At 47.5% G+C, this 24,728-nt stretch overlaps 1 protein-coding gene across 4 annotated transcripts in view; it reads left to right on the plus strand.

Annotated features, from left to right (window-relative positions):
- RIPOR3 (RIPOR family member 3) overlaps positions 1-24,728 on the plus strand; it is a 119,999-nt gene that overhangs the window by 81,156 nt on the left and 14,115 nt on the right. For all 4 annotated transcript variants that reach the window (XM_079979050.1, XM_079979051.1, XM_079979052.1 and 1 more), the window contains exons 12-18: positions 13,063-13,192; positions 14,612-15,226; positions 16,063-16,202; positions 17,038-17,176; positions 20,441-20,576; positions 21,764-21,925; positions 22,442-22,600. In XM_079979050.1, coding sequence (XP_079835176.1) covers positions 13,063-13,192; positions 14,612-15,226; positions 16,063-16,202; positions 17,038-17,176; positions 20,441-20,576; positions 21,764-21,925; positions 22,442-22,600 — 1,481 coding nt within the window. The remainder of the gene's footprint in view (positions 1-13,062; positions 13,193-14,611; positions 15,227-16,062; positions 16,203-17,037; positions 17,177-20,440; positions 20,577-21,763; positions 21,926-22,441; positions 22,601-24,728) is intronic.

Raw genomic sequence — 24,728 nt, forward strand, 5'->3', positions numbered from 1 at the left:
TTTCAGGGAAGAAAGTCAGCGGTCTCCGGCCATGGCTCGCGGCTTCGCTCCACTGCAGTAGCGGTCTACTCACAGCACCACGCCGCTCCCCGTACCCTCTCTGTAGCCTTTAAAAAGGCTCTTCGTGGGTCGGGGGGGCGCTTTAGGTGCCTGCCGAGTCACCAGGTCCGCAGGCTTCTGCGCCTGCGGTTTCTGAGGGTCCCCGCGTCGCCGTCGCGGTGAGACCCGTCTGCAACGGAGCCGATTCCCTCCGGAGCTCAGAGGGAATCCGCCATTAACCGGATCACGCTAATCCAGTTTAGCTGGTCATTTGAAGCTGTTTCCAGGGTGTGGCTGCTGTCTCATGCTGACAGCTTCTAGGAGCCACGGTTGAGAGCTGTGTGCAGAGGGAGCAAACCAATGGTGGACAAACTGCCCAGAAGGAGCACGATACGTTCTTCCCCAGAGATACTGCCCCTCCCCTAACACCCCAAGTTCAGCAACATCTGGAGGGCCAAAGGTTCTCCACTCCTGCCTTACTGTGACATGCAAACATGGCCATTGCACCATACAAAAGCTGGAATAAACCGGGTGTGCTTGTGTGTGTGTGATCTCCCCTTTACTTCCTGGATGTTTACAGCGGGATGCTATTGTTTCTCTGTAGTGTAGGACGGATATAATTCCAGGGAGCTTCTCAGAATCGGTGCTCAGATTATGGGAGAAAAATGTAGGCCAGCCCTTAATGAAATCCACAAGTTCCATTTTCCTCCCTCCAATTTTAGCCAAATAATTGTCCCCCGCTCTCCCAATATCCTTGTAAAAACAGTAGCTAAGGGCGTGTGTGCCAGAAAAGGTAAGAGGCCTGGGTCCTTTGGCATTTCTGCTCTGACTTCCCTGCAGCTCAGGTCCCATCTCTTGTTTTCTGTATAGATTTTGCACATCTCTTTCTGGCTAAACCAGCTTTGGTGGTGACTATATTGCAAAGCCACAGTGCAGAGAAGCCTCTTTTGTTTCCTGGCTGGAGCACTGTAGCGAGCGAGCCGTTTGAGAAGCCAAACTCGGAGCAAGTTTAATTGATTCCAATTCTCCCTTTCTGTGTGCCAAAAGTTTCCACGGCACTCTCTGCAGCAACTCCTGTCTCACTTGGGGTTTGCCAGTGCTTCCCTGCTGCTAGATCTGCAAATCCAAAAATGTGTGTGCCAGCTCTCCTAAGGCTTGAATTCTTTTCTAACAGGGAAATGTTTCCTCTCCAAACTTAAATGGGGACCTCTTGTGGCAACTTTGGCAATCCCTTGTACAAACACCAGTGAGTAAGGCTGCACATGGAGGGATTGTCTGTTCAGAAGTTGCACAGAGGAGAAAAAATTTCGGGTTCACTTTTTCTTCTTTCTCATTGGCTGAAGCTCAGACATGCTTGGGAGGCTGGGAGCCTCAATGACGCCCCTTTGGAGGCTTCACTTGGGGCAGAAACCCTGGCTAGACCCCCCCCCCCAGCCCAGCTACAGCTCTGCCTAAGAAGTGCTGGGAATTCTTTTGAGGCATGGAGTCATGGGGTTCCAGGAAAATACAAATCTGTTAGGCTAACTTCTGTGCTAGGTAAATTGTGTGTGTGAAAATATATTCCGATGATATACTGGATCTGCGTGGAAATGAAAACTCCAGGGGGATTCCTGCAATGCTGTTTGTAGTGGGAAACTAACACACAAACAGCCCTTACTGTTTTTCCTCCAAGAAAAAAACATTTTATTCCGAGAAACTCTTTTAATTGGGGGCATGTTTTATTTTGTGAGCTAATCCTTGGTAGGAAATCTAAAAACATTTTTGCAGTGTTTTGAGTTTGCACAATATGTTGGTCTTTCAGCAAGTGGATTCTCATGGGGCTTTGTGCAAAAATCCCCCAATAAGTTGACACCCCCCAAAAAACCCCAGCAGACTTGTTTGCTTGCTTGTAGCCACTTTTTTTTTTAAAAAATACACACTTTCCCCCCATTTTCAGTGGATATCGTTACACTATAAAATGACTTATTTACAAACCAGCTGCTCTCTCTCTCTCTCTCTCTCTCTCTCTCTCTCTCTCTCTCTCTCTCTTTCTCTGTGTGTGTGTGTGCTTTTTAAATCTTTAAATCTCAAGAGCAGGGAGAGACAGCCTTATGTTCTGTGCAGGGCCATTGGCCCATGGAAAAAGCCCACCGGGGGTGCAACTGGTGGTGGGTGGAGCCAGAGCATCGCTCACTCCATGCCACACCCCCAGGGCTGTATCCATGATTCTCTGTCCACGAGTTCAGTGGTCTTCAACTGTTGAATTGAGACCCATGAGTAGGTCATGACCTGATTGAAGGTGGGTCGCAAAAAGAGTATTACCACCTTGCAAAGATATGTGTTAAAAGATTAAGAAATGGGTCCCCAAACGCATGTTTGGCTTAGAAGTAGATACTGGATCTGAAAAGGTTGAATTCTGCTGCACCTAGTACAAAGAGCTCTTGCCCTACATGATGGGTGAATTTTAATGTTGTGCACCAGCGGAATCTGGTGCAACAGCTTTGCTAGCAGAAACTTGTTTTGCACAATTGATTGTGCAACGATGTTACCACAGCAACGCCTTCTCTTGTGCAACAACGTCATTCTGGTACAAAACATTTCACCAGCGTAACATTCGTAAATGCATCGTTTTATTTTTTATGCCCCCTTTCCATAACTAAAACTGTTATGTAGTGAAGTTTCACCCTGGGTCAGCAGGGGGATACTGTATATAGTTTTCACTCAGGTCTGTAGATAGTTTTCACTCAGGTCCACGTCAGTTATTTTAGGCGGGAACTCTGGGCTGTTGTTGCTACAATGTTGACAGCCGGCTGCCTATAAAAGCAGGCTGGCTGAGCTGTTTGCAGTCAGTTCTATTCCAGCTTACAAAATAAAGAGCTACTTGGAGAAATCGCTGTGTCGTCTGCTATGTCAACCCACAACTTAACACTGGCGACGAGGATGGGATCGATGGACATCAGAGCACAGCCAGATGCGGCCAGCCTCTGAACTGAGCTGAATCACTGAGCTGAATCACAGAGCGAAATCACTGAGCGAAATCACTGGACAGAACCAATTCAGAGCTGACTGTTCTGGCTAAGAGCACTGTGTTCCATCCATCGCCCTTCACGCCGGCATCGGAATCATGGCTTCACTTGTGCCTCTACCGCCGTTTGCGCCAGCCTCTGAATCGTGGGACTCCTACCTCGCTCGGTTCGACTGCTACCTCCAAGCCAACGAGCTGACAGCAGTATCAAAGGATCGGAAGCGGGGCCTATTCCTCAGCCTCTGTGGGCCTGAGGTGTTTGAGACAGCCCGAGCATTGGTTGCGCCTGAAGCAGTCCAGGCAACACCATGGGACACGATCCAAGAGAAGCTCCGCAACCACTACGCACCAAAGCCGTCCAAGATTGCTGCCCGCCATGCGTTCTACCACCGGAACCAGGCAGAGGGGGAGTCAATCAACAACTACACCACCGCCCTGCGACAGGCTGCAATGCACTGTGAGTTCCGAGACTTAGACGATGCCCTGATGGATCGAATCGTCTGCGGGGTCCGGGACATCCATCTGCAACGGCGTCTCCTCGCCAAGCCAGACCTCACGCTACAGAAAGCCATTGAGGAGGCTGTGGCCTCAGAAGCTGCTGAACGCTCCGCCCAGGAGATCCGCAAGTCCAGCAGCCCGCGTCTTGCTAGGGAGCCAGTTCCGGTGCATCATGAAGAGGCCAGCAGTGATGAGGCATCCTCCAGTGAAGACGACGACGTGCACCAGACAAAGCGGGAGCGCAGGAAGTTCCAACAGAAGTCCAAGGGCCAACCGGAATGTGCCGGCTGCGGAGGCAACCATTCCCGTGCCAAGTGTTGATTCAGAGACGCCATCTGTAGGAAGTGTTCCAGAAGGGGCCACATCGCTAAGGTCTGCCGATCGGCTCCGTCTGACACCCCCCCTTCATCGACTCGCAAGTCCAAGTCTTCACTCCAGTCTGCCAAGGAAAGTTGTTTCGCTCTCACCAACTGCCGCTGCCCGTCTGGAACCACGATTGGCCAAACCGACTCGCCTACGCGACGCAAGCTGAACGTCACGGTGCTCATTGAAGGAGCTCCATGTGACATGGAGATCGACACCGGGTCTGCCCTGTCCATCGTGTCATGGAGCACCATCAAAAGACTGGTACCCAGAGTGTCCAAAAGGCAACTCGACTCTCACCGCGTACACCTGAGAGACTACCAGGGAAACGACATTCCCGTGGTAGGCGTTGGCCGGTTCCGGATCGCCTTCAAGGATTTTTTGGGCCTGCTCCGGTTGGTGGTGGTCGAAGGTCAGCGGCCAAGCCTCCTAGGGCTAGACTGGTTTGATGCCCTCGGCCTGGAAGTCACCGGCATCAACTGCATCTCTAAAGCAGAGACTGAGGGTCTGGTCAAAGACTTTGCCGAGGTTTTTGACGGCACCTTGGGGCAATATACAGGTACGCCCATCTCCTTTAGCCTTGATCCACAAGTCGCCCCCATCGAGCTAAAGCCACGCCGGGTTCCCTTTGCTCTCAAGGCTAAGGTGGACGAACAACTGGACAAACTGATCGCCCAAGGAGTTTTGGAGCCGGTTGACCACGCCAAGTGGGAAACCCCCATCGTCACGCCTGTCAAGCCAGATGGGTCGGTGAGAATCTGCGCTGACTACAAGTGCACGATCAACAAGGCACTTCAGCAGCACGCTTATCCGGTTCCTGTTGTCCAACACCTGCTGCATTCCCTGGGTGAGGGTAAGGTCTTCGCTAAGCTGGACCTTGCCCAAGCCTATCAACAACTGCCAGTCGATGATGCCACTGCTGAAGCCCAGACGATCGTCACCCACCGGGGGGCATTCCATTGCCGCCGGTTGCAGTTCGGGGTGAGTGTGGCTCCTGGCATCTTCCAAAGCCTTGTGGAGCGTCTCCTGCAAGGGCTTCCGAGCGTGGTACCATATTTTGATGACGTCTTGGTGTCTGCAGACTCACACCAGCAGCTGTTCGAGCGCCTCCGTGCCGTGCTGACCAGGTTCCAAGAGGCCGGGCTCAAGGTAAAGAGGGAGAAGTGCCAGATCGCCGTTCCACAGGTAGAGTTCCTGGGCTATCTTATCAATGCCTCCGGCCTTCACCCGACCACATCCAAGATCCACGCTATCCAGCAGGCCCCCACCCCAAAGAACAAGACGGAGTTGCAGGCGTTCCTGGGGCTGCTGAACTTTTATAACATGTTCCTGCCCCACAAAGCCACAGTGGCTGAGCCTCTTCACCGACTCCTTTGCACTAAGACGCCTTGGGCCTGGGGTCATCGGGAGACGGCGGCCTTCAACGCGGTCAAGGCTCTCCTTTCATCAGACAGTGTGCTGGTACAGTACAGTGAATCCAGGCCGCTGGTCCTTGCCTGCGACACCTCACCTTTTGGCATCGGTGCTGTCCTTAGTCACCGTTTTCCAGACGGAAGAGAAGCACCGCTCGCCTACTTTTCCAGGACGCTATCTCCGACGGAACGGAATTACAGCCAGCTCGACAAGGAGGCACTGGCACTTGTGGCTGGAGTGAAGAGGTTCCATGAATACCTCTATGGCAGGACTTTTGACCTCATCACTGACCACAAGCCACTCCTGGGCCTCCTCGCCGGTGATCGTCCAACTCCACCGGTCCTCTCGCCATGCATGCTGCGATGGACTGTTTTCCTGGCTGCCTACCACTACCGGCTCATCCATCGCCCGGGGAAATCGATGGGCCATGCCGACGCCCTCAGCCGTTGCCCTCTTCCAGCATTTGTGGAAGACCCGGCTCCAGCTTCATCGCTCCTTCTGATTGAGGATCTTCCGGCAGCGCCTGTATCGGCTGCCACTGTGGCCTCCGCGTCTGCCCAGGATCGCACCATCAGCCGGGTGCTCAACTGGGTGTGGAGGGGGTGGCCACAAGGGCCTTTTGCATCGGAGTTCCAGCCCTTCGCAACCAGACAACATGAACTCTCAGCTCATCGCGGCTGTCTGCTGTGGGGAGACCGCGTCGTGATTCCCCAGAGACTCCGTCAGCGCGTCCTGAAGGCTCTGCACGTTGGCCACCCGGGAATTGTCAAAATGAAGGCGTTGGCTCGGTGTTACGTCTGGTGGCCTAATATGGACGATGCCATCACTGCCTGGGTGTCCGCCTGTCAAGAGTGCCAAGAGTTGAGGCCTGCACCACCGGCAGCTAAGGGACACACCTGGGAGACGCCAAAGACACCCTGGTCGAGGGTGCACATCGATCTGGCTGGCCCCTTTCACGGCCGGACCTTTATGGTAGTGGTGGACGCCTATTCCAAATGGCTGGAGGTCGCCCTGATGCCCTCCACCACTCCTGAAGCTGTCATCCGGGTGCTGCGAGGCCTGTTTGCAACGCATGGGTGTCCTGATGTCCTTGTCTCTGACAACGGACCGCAGTTCACGTCAGGCACGTTTGAGCGGTATCTTTTGGGACTGGGCATCCGCCATGCCCTAACGGCACCCTTTCATCCATCCAGCAACGGGCAAGCGGAAAGAATGGTGCGCTCGGCAAAAGAGGCACTGGCGCGCCTGGACCGGGGAGACTGGCATGAGCGGGTCGCCGAATACTTGTTCGTGCAACACATCACCCCTCATGCGGCCACAGGGCGGAGTCCTGCTGAACTGCTTATGGGCCGCCGCCTCAGGTCACCGCTCGACCGGCTACACCCGGACTTTGCCGTGGCTGAACCCCCAGGCTGTGCCAACGCGCCACGGTCATTTGTCCCAGGAAACCAGGTCTTTGCCCGGAACTATGTGGGGGACATTCCTTGGGTGCCAGCCACAGTAGTGGGGGTCACTGGACCTCGCTCGTACCAGGTGGCACTCGAAGACGGACACTTGTGGCGACGGCACATAGACCAGCTTAGGTGCAGGGTTGGGGACTTGGACACTACCGAGGTGCCCCCAACTGCGCTTGCGGCTCCAGAAGAGACACGTACAGATGGCGAGGCCCCACCTACACCTCCCTCGCAAACTGCCAGCGTGGAGCCGAACCAAGCCGCTTCAGAGGGTCTGCCAGACTTACCACAGACTCAGACCACTCCACTTGCGGAGGCTCCACCCACAGCAGCGGATCCAGGGGAGTTGGTTCCAACGCCACCTAGGGTCGCACCACAGCCTCAGCAAGAACTGTGTGGCCCTCCGGACTTGGCTACCAGTCCCCGGCGGTCTGGCAGAGTTCCCAAGCGCCCAACTTATTTAAAGGACTATGTTGTTGGACATGTATCACTGTTGGTCTAAGTATGGGAAATGTAACCGATATGCTTTTGTGCCTAATTGAACCATTACGCGTAGTGCTGTATATAAGGAAACCATTACGATTGTAACTAACGCCTTATCTCGGTGGGGAGGGGTGTTATGTAGTGAAGTTTCACCCTGGGCCAGCAGGGGGATACTGTATATAGTTTTCACTCAGGTCTGTAGATAGTTTTCACTCAGGTCCACGTCAGTTATTTTAGGCGGGAAGTCTGGGCTGTTGTTGCTACAATGTTGACAGCCGGCTGCCTATAAAAGCAGGCCGGCTGAGCTGTTTGCAGTCAGTTCTACTCCAGCTTACAAAATAAAGAGCTACTTGGAGAAATCGCTGTGTCGTCTGCTATGTCAACCCACAACTTAACAAAAACCATGCTCAAGGCAGCTTACAATGCAAAAAATAAAAATACAAACATAACAAAAGTAGTCATAAATTATGATCAGAGCTCATCAAAAAGTACACAGCCCAACTGAACAATTTCCACATGAATTGTAGGAGTTATAAGTAAAAAATAAAAAAGCAGCAATACTCCCCCAAAACAATACCCAGATGTTGCACCCACCCCAATCCCTGAGCGACAAAGAGACCCCAGGGGTTCCAGCACTTAACCAGTTTTTGTTTTTCATGGAATCAAAGTTAATTGATGGATTTATTCACACACACAACCTGAGCACAGCATCATCCCATGTGCTCTACATTTTTGTAGAGCTGTGAAGAAGAAAGAAGACATGGCCCTGTTCCAAAGCAGTAGCTGAACCAGAATAAAGAAGGGAAATGGGCACAGATCCAGTTCCGTGGCATGTTTCCCCCCCTAGAAAAGTAAGAAAATACAGGCAGCAAAACTTAGATTAGATCAACAGTGGTGAAAGTTCCTAAATTATTTGTATAGGGACACAAGAATGGCTTTGTAGAAAAGGCCCTGCGTTACACACCAGAGTTCACATGGTAGACCGAGGAAACAATATACATTACAGTCATACCTCGGAAGTCGAATGCAATCCATTCCGGAAGTCCGTTTGACTTCAAAAATATTTGGTAACCAAGGCATGGCTTCCAATTGGCTGCAGGAAGCTTCTGCAGCGAATCAGAAGCCACGGAAGCTGCACTGGACGTTCGGGTTCCAAAGAACATTCACAAACCGCAACACTCACTTCTGGGTTTGCAGCATTTGGGAGCCAAAACGTTTGAGTCACAAGATGTCCGTCAACCAAGGTACGACTGTACATTACTTCCTTACTCCTATGATGAGGGGGAGTGGCCAAGCTTAGCCTGGGAGGACAGCTTACTCTATGATATTAACTACTTCATGCATTAATTAGATGTAAGCATTTTGGTTATATGAGGCTGGTGGTCCCACATATTGAGGTTTTAACATTGAAAACCATACAGTGCATCTTTTCTGTATATCGGTAGTCAGGTGAAGTGTATACATTTGAAACAAGCCAGTGAAATGGACTTGTAAGTAACTGTGGCGTCTGCTTTGGGTGGAATATTCTCTGCCGTTCAGAGATCTTCTCTTGTTTTGCTACAAAGTGAGAAAAAGCAGATGAGTTGCTAATCTTCCTGTGTGGCACTGACTTGCTTTGACAAAGCCCAGCTGTGTGACACTGGCGAACTTAGCCAATTAAACTTCATTAGCCTCAATGCTCTGTAAGCCTTGCCTCCACGGTGGTATCGCAGCAGCACCTTCAGAGTAAAGAAGTTATTATCCGTGCTCAGGTTGTCTTCAGGCTGAGATAAAGTGGTGCCCCGAAGTGCACAAAAATAGAAGAAAATCTGAATGAAATCCATGGGACTGAGCAGCTGAAATGCATCTGGCAGAAAATTATCTCGTAACTGGTCTTCGCTAGGGTATGTCCATCTCCCCAAGATTGATTGTTATCCATTTTTTAAAAAAGATATTTATTAAGGTTCAACAATTACAAGTAAAAGCAAAACAGACAATAATAATAAGAGGGGGGGGGAAGTTACAATACTTCAAAACTATAAAGAAGATACAATACTAAAAAGAAAAATGAAAAACAATACAACTTAACAATAACATTTAAAAACACTAACATCCAGTATTTTCGTATCTTTATCTTTCATTTACTTATTTCCTTGACTTCCTCACGCCTCCCTTTTTGTATTCTAATTCATAATTGTTTCAGCAAGTCCTTTCCCTCTTTCTCAGATTTTGTTCCATAAATTTATCTTAACACAATTTAACCTTGAATTTTTCACTTTAACCCATTAACAATCCAATTTAACTTAATTCTTTACAACCTTTCTGCTAAGACCATGTAAATTCACTCCAGCATCTTCTAACATTCATTAATTTTACAATATTTTTAAAATATACTTAAATTTTTTTCCAATCTTCTTCCATCGACTTTTCTCCCTGGTCTCGGATTCTACCCGTCATTTCCGCCATTTCCATGTAGTCCATCAGTTTCATCTGCCATTCTTCCCTGGTAGGTAGGTCTTGCGTCTTCCAATACTTTGCAATAAGTATTCTTGCTGCTGTTGTGGCATACATAAAAAACGTTATTTCTTTCTTTGGCACCAACTGGCCGACCATGCCCAAAAGCAAGGCCTCTGGTTTCTTCAGAAAGGTATATTTAAATACCTTTTTCATTTCATTATAGATCATCTCCCAGAATGCCTTAATCTTTGGGCATGTCCACCAAAGGTGAAAAAAAGTACCTGCTGTCTCCTTACATTTCCAGCATTTATTGTCAGGCAAATGGTAAATTTTTGCAAGCTTGACTGGTGTTATGTACCACCTATAGATCATTTTCTTTAAATTCTCTTTTAAGGCATTGCATGCCGTAAATTTCATACCAGTGATCCATAACTGTTCCCAGTCAGCCATCAGGATATTATGTCCCACATCTTGTGCCCATTTAATCATAGCAGATTTCACCATTTCATCTTGAGTATTCCATTTCAACAGCAGGCTATACATTCTTGACAAATTCTTATCTTTAGAGTCTAACAGTTCTGTTTCCAGTTTTGATTTTTCCACTTGGAAGCCTATTGTTTTGTCCAAATTATATGCCTCCATTATTTGATAATAATGGAGCCAATCTCGCACTCTGTTTTTTAATTTTTCAAAACTCTGCAATTTTAGTCTGTCTCCCTCTTGTTCCAAAAGACTGAGCAGCTGAAATGCATCTGGCAGAAAATTATCTCATAACTGGTCTTCGCTAGGGTATGTCCATCTCCCCAAGATTGATTGTTATCCATTCAGTGCCCTTGCTAGGTGGTGTCCACCACTGTATTTGAATACAGTGGTACCTCTGGTTACGTACTTAATTCGTTCCGGAGGTCCGTTCTTAACCTGAAACTGTTCTTAACCTGAAGCACCACTTTAGCTAATGGGGCCTCCTGCTGCTGCTACGCCGCTGCTGCACAATTTCTGTTCTCATCCTGAAGCAAAGTTCTTAACCCGAGGTAATATTTCTGGGTTAGCGGAGTCTGTAACCTGAAGCGTATGTAATCCGAGGTACCACTGTATCTGTGTTTTGGGATGCTGCTCTGAGCATCTTTTTGGTGGTAGAGTAATATGTGCATGTAAAAATAAAGATGTATCTGCAGGGCCCTGCAACAAAATGTTGCAGTGTGGAGTTTGCTCCCTTCCTCAAGTTTTCTACCACCCTCACCTCAAGCCGCATTCTGTGCACACTAAGTGTACTCTGGACAACACTGCACTGCTCTTGTAAGCTACTCAGAACCTTTCTTGTATTCAGTGTGAACTACAGTTCACTGCAATTGTTGGTCACTCTCTTCCTGCCCCTTTCAAACTGCAATTTGGGGACAAACACATTCATTTGCTTTGGGATTTGCATTAGTCGTGTGTGTGTGTGTGTGTGTGTGTTTAAAAAATGCTACACACGAACTTGGCTATACAGTGGTGCCCCACAAGACGAATGCCTCGCTAGACGAAAAACGCGCAAGACGAAAGGGTTTTTCGTTTCTTGAGTTGCTTTGCAAGACGAATTTCCCTATGGGCTTGCTTTGCAAGACAAAAACGTCTTGCGGGTTTGCTTCCTTTTTCTTAAAGCTGTTAATACCCGGGGAATCCGTGCTCCGCAAGACGAAAAAATCGCAAGACGAAGCAACTCGCGGAACGAATTAATTTCGTCTTGCGAGGCACCACTGTAGCATGAATGCTGCTACCTTCTGCATTTTTGCAGGGTGGGGGGGGATGTGAACACACTTGTTTCCTGAAAGCATCATGTTTGAAAACTGCTGTGCTAGATGAAGAATTATTTTGGATGAGTGTTCAGCTTCTGAAGTGTTAAAAGCAAATCAAAGCTTACGTTCACATGACGGTATCCCAGTGGCAGGGTGTGCATTCATGCTGCTCCTCGTTTATTTTGATTTATTTCAGTCATATCTTTTACCCGCATTTTAATGAAAGCGTTTTCAATGTGGCTTTTACAGCAGAGTATCTCAAACAGTAAAAAAAAACAAGGCGAAACAATGCTATAGGCTAGTAATGAAAATAAAATTAAAGCAAGGGACTAAACAGCAATAAATCAATAAAAACAGCCAGTGGATAAAAGCAACATAAATATGCTGTGTTAAAAGGGCTTGAGCAAATGAAACTGTTTTGATTTGGCAGTCAAACACACAGTAGTGGGGACTCATTCCCCATGATGCTAGCAATGTCATGGGCGCAGTCTAATAGGTTCTCTCAACACTCGCAATACCGTTTTCTGTACTGTCCTCCCAAATGCAGCAGCTTTCGTAGCTGGGTGAAAAAATTGCATCGCCCCCGCCAATGTACATGACATTGGTGTTTTTCTTTTAGCTGTGGAAACAGGTTATTCCTGCAACAGAACTATCTCCTGCAACAGCACTTAACAATCAGCCTGTTTAGGGAAGTTTTTAATGTTTGAAGTTCTATTCAAACTTGACATGAGCCAACAGTGTGACGCGGCAGCTAAAAAAGCCAATGCAATTCTGGGCTGCATCAATAGGAGTATAGCATCTAGATCAAGGGAAGTAATAGTGCCACTGTATTCTGCTCTGGTCAGACCTCACCTGGAGTACTGTGTCCAGTTCTGGGCACCACAGTTCAAGAAGAACACTGACAAACTGGAACGTGTCCAGAGGAGGGCAACCAAAATGGTCAAAGGCCTGGAAACAATGCCTTATGAGGAACGGCTAAGGGAGCTGGGCATGTTTAGCCTGGAGAAGAGGAGGTTAAGGGGTGATAGGATAGCCATGTTCAAATATATAAAAGGATGTCACATAGAGGAGGGAGAAAGGTTGTTTTCTGCTGCTCCAGAGAAGCGGACACGGAGCAATGGTTCCAAACTACAAGAAAAAAGATTCCACCTAAACATTAGGAAGAACTTCCTGACAGTAAGAGCTGTTCGACAGTGGAATTTGCTGCCAAGGAGTGTGGTGGAGTCTCCTTCTTTGGAGGTCTTTAAGCAGAGGCTTGACAACCATATGTCAGGAGTGCTCTGATGGTGTTTCCTGCTTGGCAGGGGGTTGGACTCGATGGCCCTTGTGGTCTCTTCCACCTCTATGATTCTATGATTCTATTCTGTTTTTAATGTTCTGTTGAAAGCCGCCCAGAGTGGCTGGCGTAGAAATAATAAATTTGTTGTTGTTGTTGTTATTATCAAGCATTTTTCCATACAGTGGTGGTGTGCAAACATACTATGGGGGAGAGGAATGACATTTCTTCAGTGGGTATGGCGCATAAAACCTTTGAGTTCCGAGTTCATCCTCTCTCTCTCTCTCTCTCTCTCCCTCTCCCCCTCTCCCCCTCCCGCAGCCCTTTTGACACTGAAAGCCTCGTCTTGTCTCCTGGATCTGCCTCCAAGTTTTCTGTGGGGAGCAGGAAAAACTCCATATACAGCTGGACCCCACCAAACACCCCCAGCTTCCGAGAGAAATATTACCTTGTAAGTATGAGCGAGATGCAAAGAGCTTCTGCGCTCAAGCGCTTACCCTCCCAGCCACTTTTGCAGTGTGTCATGACAAGCCTACAGGAAATTGTCCCACTTGCTGAAATGTATCGGGGAAAGGAAAACAAAAGTACGCTCAGTTAGCAGCCTCTGATAAATGAGTGTCAGCTCCACAATATACTAGTCTTTTCTGGCTCTCCTCAGACAGGAGCCATGCCGTTTAGAACTGCTGCTAATTAATGAAATGAAGATGTAAAGCACCAAGGGCCTTCAAGGAGCTGAAGAAGCTTCTGGTGAGGCGGGAAGACTGAAAAACAATGGGTTAGGGGTGGAATTCCATGTACGTTTACATGGGGGTTACGTTCTGAGGCACCACGCCTTTAAGTGAAATGGTGTATGTTGGGAACACAATTGCAAAAGCCTGCAAACACCCTCTAAACCTCTGGAAACCCTTTGAAAAACAAAACCCTGAGGGGGGAAAACAAAAAAATTCACCAAACTCCACCACAACTGCTCCCTTCTTGCTCAAATTCCAACGCTCCACAGGCCTTAAACATCTGTACAAAGGCTTGTGGGATTGCTGGGCGCTGTTTCTGTGCCATTTTTGTGCGATTTTAGGGTCATTTCTGCCCTTTTCTGTGCCACCTACAGGTTTGCTGCAATGCATGCAAGTGCAATTGTGCATGTCTTGAACATGCACAAATGGGATGTTGCCTGTAGTGCTAAGTGGGGCATGTGCACAGGAGATGAGGGCCACTTGAGCAATGAGATGTTCCCCACCCCACCCCATCCTCTGCCCATGCTCCCCCAATTCTCCAGTGTGGTGTAGTGGTTAAGAGCGGTAGACTCGTAATCTGGTGAACCGGGTTCGCGTCTCCACTCCTCCACATGCAGCTGCTGGGTGACCTTGGGCTAGTCACACTTCTTTGAAGTCTCTCAGCCCCACTCACCCCACAGAGTGTTTGTTGTGGGGGAGGAAGGGAAAGGAGAATGTTAGCCGCTTTGAGACTCCTTTGGGTAGTGATAAAGAGGGATATCAAATCCAAACTTTTCTTCTCCAGAGCAGATTTAGGGAACGTGGGGGAAAGAGGAGAGGGTGGAAGAAGTCCCGTTGTACAAGAGAACCTCATTCCACATGCACAACAAGTTAGTTGAATCCCTCCCTGGATGAGTAATTTTGCAATTGAGGGACATGGTGCTGGGAGAGCTCAGCCTCTAGAGAGGAGAACTGAACTTAACACTGGAAAAATGAGAAACTGAGAGAAAATGAATTGCTCAGTGTAGCCGTTGTTCAGAGATGATGGGAGTTGAGGTTCATCAATGTCTGGAAGGTTGCAGGTTCCTTTTAGGAGTTGCGCTTACTATGTGCTGTAGAAAGGCACTGATTGCGTAGTTCCACCTCTCTCTTTGCCTCAGTCTGTTTTGCAGCAAGGGAAAAAACAAGCAGATATCAGGGATGAGGCCCGAGATCCCTGCATCCTGAGCTACTTGGCCGACTGCGATTTCGACATGAGTCTGAGGAGCACCAGCCACAGCCTTACGGAGACAACAGAAGGCAGCTCGTTCAGCTCAGAAGACCTGAAAGGGGCAGAAAGCAGGAACGTGACACCACCTTCGAATCAGAGGGCGCTGCCCATGCCACTGACTATCCTACAAGATTCTTGTGTGGCAGGAGAGCAGCAGGACCTTCTGCTGTGCCAAACTCCCAGCCGCAGGACTCTAGACATCCTACAAGAGACCACCCATGCTGACCCCGCTCTCGCCATACCAACGCGCCCACTGGATCAGGAGAAAGTGAGGGGCAAGTCCACCGTCCGGGACAGGAGTAACCATTTAGTACAGCAAAGGAAGGTCCTCTCTGTTGGTCGAAGAGGATTGAGAGGCAATTCTGACGTCAGAGGTGGTAGAAGAACTAAGTCAATTGAGAAGACACTTCAGGAAGTGTTGCTTTTGTTGAAATCCCAGCATCCGAGCCCTATCCAACTGGAGGAATTGGAATACCAGCTTTTTTGCATCCGGGGCAAATTAAAGGTAAAGAATTGTTGTCAATTTTTAGCTCTCTGTACTTATCTTTTCTACTCCTAGATTCCCAAAGATGGCAAGAATGTTTGCACAGACATATGGATTATGCCCGAGCCATGCACAGGGGTGAAAATGTTCCTAGAGAATGCACCCTAAAGCAGGTCTGGGGAATCTGGCTTTCTAGATATTATTGAGAGCCAGTGTGGTGTAGTGGTTAAGAGCGGTAGTCTCGTAATCTGGGGAACCGGGTTCACATCTCCGCTCCTCCACATGCAGCTGCTGGGTGACCTGGGGCCAGTCACACTTCTTTGAAGTCTCTCAGCCCCACTCACCTCACAGAGTGCTTGTTGTGGGGGAGGAAGGGAAAGGAGAATGTTAGCCACTTTGAGACTCCTTAAAGGGAGTGAAAGGCGGGATATCAAATCCAAACTCTTCTTCTTCTTCTACTCGTAATCTGGGGAACTGAGTTCGCGTCTCCGCTCCTCCACATGCAGCTGCTGGGTGACCTTGGGCTAGTCACACTTCTCTGAAGTCTCTCAGTCCCACTCACCTCACAGAGTGTTTATTGTGGGGAAGGAAGGGAAAGGAGAATGTTAGCTGCTTTGAGACTCCTTTGGGTAGTGATAAAGCGGGATATAAAATACAAACTCTTCTCTTCTTATTGGACTATAACTCCCATCATCCCTGACCATTGGCCATGGTGGGTTGGGGCTAATGGGAATTTGGGAAATCAGGGTGGTAGTGCTGGAATATTCACTGGTGATATCTGTGCTACTGATAGCCCATGGGGATGAAAAGGGTTTCTACTGAAAAGGAAATGCAACTCATTTTGCATTTTCCAACAGCCGAAAAAGTACCAACTGAAACACTCCTCTGTGGAGAGCTTGATGGTTGAGACAGTGCTGGAAAGCTTTGACTTCCTCAATGCTGACGGCAGTGCGGATGAACTGTCATCCCTCGGGAGTGTAAGGACCCGCAGTACCAGGTAAGGCCTTCTATATAAATTTGCAACCTTCTTTCCCTATCTGCAGAAATGCTGTATATACACAGCCCTGCCTCTGAGAGGTTAGAAGACTGTGAGAAAGAAGAGTGATGGCCCAACAGGGCTAGATTAAATAATTATGCTGCCTATAGTATTGAGTCGAGAGAGCCTTCATGCTCTACCAACCACTCATCTACCAAATGTGCTACTCTGATAGCTTCCCAGAAGCTTCTGCTTGACCACTCTTGACAAGCAAGGTGCTGGAGTGGATGGATTGATGAACTGATCTAAACAGCCTTGGCCCAGTATTCCTGAAGGAGCGTCTCCACCCCCATTGTTCTTCCCGGACACTGAGGTTCCAGCGCTGAGGGCCTTCTGGCAGTTCTCTCACTATGAGAAGCAAAGCTACAGGGAACCAGGCAGAGGGCCTTTTCGGTAGTGGCACCTGTCCTGTGGAACACCCACCCATCAGATGTCAAAGAGATAAACAACTACCTGAGATTTAGAACCATCTGAAGGCAGCCCTGTTTAGGGATGTTTTTAATGTCTGACATTCTAATGTATTTTTAATCTTTTGTTGGAAGCCGCCCAGAGTGGCTGGGGAAACAAATAATAAATTATTATTATCATTACCCACCAGGGTTCTTCTGATGTTCTGTTCTTATGCTCCTTTCACTGAATTCCTTTGTATCACTGGAATCTGATCCCAGATCATAACCCAGAGGAAGCATTGACCATATTTCCTCAGTAAGACAGGGCTTGGTTCACCACTTATCCCCCTGCCACCGTGCTTTATTTTCATTCTATTAATTATTTGCTTCCTTATCCTTGTCCTTAGCACCAGCAGCTACAGCAAAGCCACACTTCCATCCCTGGGCTATGATACCAAAAGAGAAAAGAAGGAGTTAACCACAGGCAGTGATGACCTAGATACACTTCTGGAAGCTCATCTGCAGTTTTGCAGAGCTCTTCTGCAGGTGGGGAATTGTGTTTGATTGCTTTCTCTTTTCTTTTTTTAAAAAAGGGGGAATTGGAGTCTTATTACTATGATTAATCTCACGGAACGGGAGACACAGGACAGTCGGTCTTTGGAGAGAAGATTGTATTGTTTTAATGAGCACAATCAGCAAACATTTGAACCGGTTGTCATGAGTTGGGATTGGCAGGAGAAACTCAAGTTAGTTCTCATTCAATGGCGAACCTACCTGATTCACACTTTCTGAAGCAATATGCAAACCCAAACACAGCCATCCTTTGAAATTCTCACTTTTCCGAATTTTGCCTTGTAGGTCTCCATGGCATGTGTTCAGGAATGCATATACTAAGGCAACGTGTGTATGCAAATGTACATATTGGGGAAGATAACATATACAAACGGGAAAATCCACTTTGCAAAAATGTGTATTGTTGCATACTAATTAGGAGAAATTCTCACTTTAAAAAATGCTGATGAACCTTCGTGAGAACTTGAAGAAAAAAATCACAACCTGATGTGGAAATGTAGATAACTGAACTTAAGGCTGGGAAAAAGAGACTGGGAGAAACCAAAATTGAGAGATTGCTGCATCCCTGTGACTCATGTGTAAGAAGAAGCTCTGCTAGATTAGATCAAAGGCCATCATCCTCTTTCCCCAAAAGATGCTTCTTGGGAAGCCCACTAACAAGACAGGGAAGTAATGGCCGTCTTGTGCATGCCTTGGAAGTCTGACTTTTTTGTGTAATTGGAACTCTGACTTTCCCTTTTCTCATCTGATGACAACAGAACCGGACAACCCTAGGTATTTTTCAGGTTGGCTTGCAGCCCTATCCCTGCATCTTTTGAACATATGAAGCAGCCTTTATGCTAGTTTGGACCACTGGTCCATCTAGCCCGGTACTGTCCATTCCAGGGGTAGCCAGCATGATGGACCACAACTGCCACTATTACTGACTGCTGACCATGCTGGTTGGGGTGATGAAAGTTGGAGTCCAACAACTTCTAAAGAGCATCGCCACATCGAAAGGGCTACCTCTGGCCCAGTCTCATTGGCAGCAGCTCTTCAGGATTTCAGGCAAGGGGTCTTTGTCGACATGCAGAGGGACGGGAGACTCTTATTTGGCGCTCTGGTAAAAACAAAACAGACACCCACCCTCTTTTAAATCTGCTTTCCTAATACATGCACGTCAGACTATTTGCAACCGATAGTTATGTTTCCAGGGCCTGAGCAGAAATTCTCAGGAAGCCTTTGAAGGCACTTCCAGATGTTGACTTCCCTGGGGACATGACTACCCAGTGCAGAGCTGAACAAGGAAGCACTGTGATGATTGTGAGGTCCCGGGTAACTCTGCCACACAGGCTGACTTCCAAAAAGTCTCTGCTCCTGGCTATATCTCTCAGCAACTAGGCCCCTTCCAGCTCCATTGATTGCTGGCTGTGCTGTATCTGAGAACAGGGCAGCCAGCTGCTCCTTCTTTCATGCTGATCATCCTTATACAGTAGTAGCAGTCAGGAGTGGGAAGAGCACAATTCACATAGGAGAGAGAGAGAGAGAACGATTTTTGGAAGAACCCTGAAGCCTTAGACTCCCAAAGGTTCTGTTAATGCTTACTCATGAACAGATCTTCTGGCTAAGAACCATTCTCAGTCAGCAGATGTTCAATGCTCCATACAATGTCTGTTGAGATACTACAAGGAAATGCCTTCTGGTGAGAACTCATTATTTTCAGCTGTAAATGTGGAGGCAGAGCATCCCAGACAGGGGTAGGGCCAGTGTTACAGTCTTGCTCCCCATCCTCATTCAGTTATGAGGTATGGGGGTGGGAAGTTAGAATAAGGCTCCAATAGCAAACCTATTTATTCATTTGTGTCAACTTAATATTGAGCTAATCTCAGCTCACTAGTGAGTGTGCTTATATAGTTTGCATGTTTGCCAAGGTATTTGTTGCCAGTGTTGGGGTTTCTGTGTCAGTTTCTGCTGTGCATAGGCCCTTTTACAGGAATTTTCGCACGAGGACGTATCTTGTTTGCACTGGCCTTTACGACCAGCTTTGGATTGCAAGTGAGAATGGAGTGATCTGTCAGTTCCAGTTTGATGGGAAGTTTTGCTTCTACACATGACTCTGGCTAAACCATTTTAAGCTGAGACATTCCTTCATCACCCTAGAATGTTCAGTCCACATTGAGTTCATGAGACATTGCATCCTGACCTGTTCTTAGTGCTTGGTTGACCACATCTACGGATGATTGCTATATATTAATCACTAGTAATAGTTTAAGTCTTGCTATATCAATCACTAGTAAGAGTTTAATAAGGAGGTTTTCACACCTGTCCAATTCTGTGTTCCCTTTCCCAACCTTTAATCTATTGATGATTAATGCCTATATGCAACCTTTGCATTGTTTGCATTGTATTTGTGTTGACCAATCAGCAACAAGCACATATGTGGCAATGCTGTAATATTCAATAAAAGGGACTCCCCGAGACATGCTCGAGAGGATGCCTCCCAGATTACACTTGTCATTCGTCTGTCGTTTATTTCAACCCAACACCAGTTCCCTCAGTTTCTCATTTTCCCAGTCTTAAGATTCAGTTCTCTCCATTTGCATGGCAGTTTGCAAATTGTTTTCTTCTAATAATCATATTTTTATATGCAGCTTTGAGTTATATACACATTTCTGCAAGCAGTTTCCCCAAATTTAATGCATCCTTGTGTGTTATTTTCACCTGTGTGTTCAATTTTTATATCCACATTTTCACCTAATTTTTGGAAACATTGGTTGGATGCAGAATTGCATTGCAGAAGTCGGATAAGTGCAAATTTAGAAGGATAGCTGTGTTTGTTTCAATTCTCATATTGTTTTGGAAAAATGCAGATTTGTTAGATTCACCTGTAAATGCGAAATGAACGAAAAAGCCTTAATTGCAGCCCAAGAGCTGCGGTATTGCAAGAGTCCTCTTTGCGCATTTCTCTGTGGTCCATAATATTGGCAGCTGCTTATCGGCATGCACTACAACAACACAGTAATTTCAAAAGGAAGGAAGTGGCTTTATTCATATCCATGCTCAGCGGAGTGCAATTAACTCACAGCTGTTGGGTTGCATTTGACAATGTGTGTCCCAGCCGCAGCGGTGGGAGGCAGGTGTTCTCCCTCATGGCCCTGGGAAAGTTTTGGATCATGTGCAGATGAACTTGGCTGCTTCGTTGCTTAGTATACAACCCTGAGCAGTAGCCTCTTTACTCCTCCCTTCTTTTGCTTCCAGAAACTTGTCCTGCCAAACCTAGCTCCAGTTGTCCAGCAGAGCCTTTTGGAAGAGGTGTCACAACAGAAACACGTTCTGGAGATAATCTCTGCTCTGGCTGCTCCTGTGCCGCGGAACCTGACTTCTGTGGAAGAGAGTAAGTTATGAGATGTCCAAAACTTTAAGGTGTGGAACAGACACTCCCAAGAATCCTCTGTTTTTCAGCCCCCGTTTAGCAGGAGGTGGGGATGGAGGACCTGTTATGACCAAGGGCTGCATTCGCTTGTGGCTAACATTCAAGGAGCCAGTGGGATCAAAGCAAAAGTGGGTGGAATAACCCCACACAGTTTCTCACACACATCCCAATTCACATACCTGCATGTGCACAGCTGGACACTAACACCAACAAATGCATTCCTACATGATCTGTGCATCTGTTCTTAGACGTATAGCACACACCCATTCTCACTCCCCCCATCTCTCAACTTCCCTGTTGAACTACAGCTCCTATCATTCCAGGCCATTGGCCATGTTGACAGGGCTGATGGGAGTTGGAGTCCAGCAACACCTGGAGAGCCACAGGTTCTTGAATTCCTTCCTTAACCAAGTGCCACTCCTTCAAATAGATCTTCCACTTCTAATGGCCTCCCAGCTCTCACTTGCGTGCAAAACAAAAAGTCTGCATTGGACATATCACTCCCCCGCCCCGCATACTTTTGCACGTCATATGTGACTCAAACTCTCAAGAAGGCAGATATTGATCTGGGAGCTTGGGATCAAGCTTTTATTGAGATTAGTAAAATGCTAGTGGAGTGATTTGGTGACATATGCATCCATCTACGTATCCCTGTCTGTGCATATTTTCCTTTTGGCGTGTATACTGATTAGCACAGGCTCAATTTAGGCTTATTATTTTATACACCTATACCTATACCTATACCTATATATATATATATATATGTGTGTGTGTGTGTGTGTGTGTGTGTGTGTGTGTGTGTGTGTGTGTGTATAGGTATAGGTATAGGTGTATAAAATATATATACACACACACACACACACACCACCTGTAGGTCTCAGGGCATTTCAAAAGGATAAAAAAAAAATACACATTCAAAATAAAAAAATAACAACCCAATAACAGCCCCCCCCCCCCCCGATTTTAAAAGGGCATTGGAACATTTTTGCCTGGTGCCAAAAGGTGTATAATGAAAGTAAACCTCCTTGGGGAGAGCATCCCACAGATGGGGTAGCCACTGCAGAAAAGGCATACCTTCTGGTATTTCACTTTTAACTTGCAAATGAGTTTCAGGCCCCTTGCTGACATTCATATTATTTTTTTTGCAGTCATTCAAAAAGCTAAGAAGCAGAAGCGCTGCCTGAAGATTTGGAGTGAGTGCACCGAGCGGGGGAGCATTTTATTCTGTCCGGCGGAGAGATTTTGGAACCCTTTGAAATACATACTGATGTTCAAAACGAAAGAGAACTATCAAGGACACATAGAAAAAGGTAATACCTGTCTACCCCGGGTGCATGAGATGCGCGATTGTATTTGTGCCTTTGCTTGTGATTGCCCAGTGTTGATCACTTTTAAAACTTGGCAGCTGTTTTGGATTTCAGTTAATCCAAAGCGGTGCAATGATTAAAATATCCACTGACTGATTAAAAGGAAAATGTATTCATTTATAAAAACGTAATCTGTGTAATAATAATTCTTCAGCATTTATAACTTGCCCCATTACTGCATTCACAATTTCAACTTCCTTAAAAAACAACATCACAGCATTATTGTTTAGTTCTGAATGCATTGAGGATAGGCTTGAAAGTGTTTAGGTAATAGTGGTTACACACAAAATATTGATCTAGATGCACATTTGTTTTGATCCAGCAAGGCTCTTCTTATCTTCCAATGTATAGGAGGAAATTCAAAAATCCAAGCCCTGGCCATCTCTAGATAGAACTGCTTGCCTCACGTTTATTTCGTTTAAAACATCCCGCGCCTCATTTCTATACACCCCCATTCAGTTTTGCAGGTGTTCCTGGAGCAGATAGTTGGAGGCAGTCTGCTCTTTCCCTCAACGGATCTCCCAGCTGAATCAGTGACATTATTCCAGTTTTACAGCTACCTGGAGAAGCACCACGTGAACAATTTGGAAAAACACCTGGCCAGATTTGCTAAAGAAGGTAAATGAATGGCTGGCGAGATTTGAGATAGGGTGAATCTCCAAAGCCCACCACTGGCTGTTGGATATTGAAATGGTAGCTACTTGAGAGACCGTCCTGTCCCTTGAGCTGTACCAAGCAGGTTACTGTGTTCTGTAGGAGAGTTTCCCTTTCAAGTCCCAAGGCTAGCAGAAGCTGCTCCGGGGCAACTCGGAACAGGGCTTTTGGTGTGGTGGCCCCTGTTCAGCAGGGTTCATAGGATAAGTGCTGGCTATTTGCACTTCCTGGAAACAACTGAAGATTGTTCTAGGTGCCACCATTTTGATTTCTCATAACAGTCCCTTCCCCAACCCGGTGTCCTCTGGATATTTTGGACTACAACTCCCATCATTTCTGACCATTGTTTGGAACTGATAGGAGTTGTAGTCCAAAACCTCTGGAGGGTGCTCAGCTGAGGACAGCTGACCTAGAGCAGGGGTCAGCAAACTTTTTCAGCAGGAGGCCGGTCCACTGTCCCTCCGACCTTGTGGGGGGCCAGACTATATTTTTTTGGGGGAAATGGACGAATTCCTATTCCCCACAAATAACCCAGAGATGCATTTTAAATAAAAGGACACATTCTACTCATGTAAAAACACACTGATTCCCGGACCATCTGCGGGCTGGATTTAGAAGGTGATTGGGCCAGATCCGGCCCCTGGGCCTTAGTTTGCCTACCTAGAGCAGCCTTTCTCAACCTGTGGGTCCCCAGATGCTGTTGAACTACAACTCCCATCACCCCTAGCTAGAAAGGTCAGAGCTCAGGGATGATGGGAGTTGTAGTCCAACAACATCTGGGGACCTACAGGTTGAGAACCGCTGACCTAGAGCAACACAGTGATATGAGTGTTGCTGTTGCTGTCTGCCACTGGTAGGCAATTCTTTCAGGGCCCACCAGGGGGCACTTTACCAAGCGCTCATTCAAATTGGTAGCCTTGTGTGGTAGGCAATTCTTTCAGGGCCCACCAGGGGGCACTTTACCAAGCGCTCATTCAAATTGGTAGCCTTGCAGGTAACTCTTAGTGGCACACGGGTGGCGCTGTGGTCTAAACCACTGAGCCTCTTGGGCTTGCCAATTGGAAGGTCAGCGGTTCGAATCCATGCAAGGGGTGAGCTCCTGTTGCTCTGTCCCAGCTCCTGCCAACCTAGCAGTGTGAGTAGGCACTGCTGCGGCAGGAAGGTAAACGGTGTTTCCATGCACTCTGCCACTTGCCACAGTCCTCCATGCACTAGAAGCGGTTTAGTCATGCTGACCTGGCAAGCTGTCTGTGGACAAACGCCGGCTCCCTCGGCCTGAAAAGCGAGATGAGTGCCTCAACCCCCTAGTCTCCTTTGGCTGGACGTAACCATCCAGGGGTCCTTGACCTTTACCTAGGAGTGGAAGGAATCAAGTGAACACAAATATGAGGCAAAAACGTGACTATGGGGCAGGGAGACATGACAGAGGTTTATTCAATTATGCCTAGGGTGTCTAAGTAGATAGAGAGAGAGAGGATTTTCTCCTCCTCTTTTAACATACTGGTCCTCAGTGTCATCCAAACATCTTCACCGTCATTGCATTGTGTGTTACATAATATCCACAATTAATTGCCACCAGGTGGCGCTGTGGGTTAAAGCCTCAGCGCCTAGGACTTGCCGATCGAAAGGTCGGCGGTTCGAATCCCTGCGGCGGGGTGCGCTCCCGCTGCTCGGTCCCAGCGCCTGCCAACCTAGCAGTTCGAAAGCACCTCCGGGTGCAAGTAGATAAATAGGGACCGCTTACCAGCGGGAAGGTAAATGGCGTTTCCGTGTGCGGCTCTGGCTCGCCAGAGCAGCGATGTCACGCTGGCCACGTGACCCGGAAGTGTCTCCGGACAGCGCTGGCCCCTGGCCTCTTAAGTGAGATGGGTGCACAACCCCAGAGTCTGTCAAGACTGGCCCGTACGGGCAAGGGTACCTTTACCTTTACCTTTACCTTGTGGCCCTGGTGCTCACCTAGGTGACTTAAGAGGGTGATTAAACAAATTTACAGAAGGTGAGTCATATGATCAAAGAAGAGTAGAAATGGAAGGGACCCCAAGGGTCATCTAGTCCAAACCCCTGCAATGCAGGAATTTTTAGCCCAACGTTG

Source organism: Podarcis cretensis (genome assembly GCF_951804945.1).
Source record: "Podarcis cretensis genome assembly, chromosome: 6".
NCBI classification, from domain to species: Eukaryota; Metazoa; Chordata; class Lepidosauria; order Squamata; family Lacertidae; genus Podarcis; species Podarcis cretensis.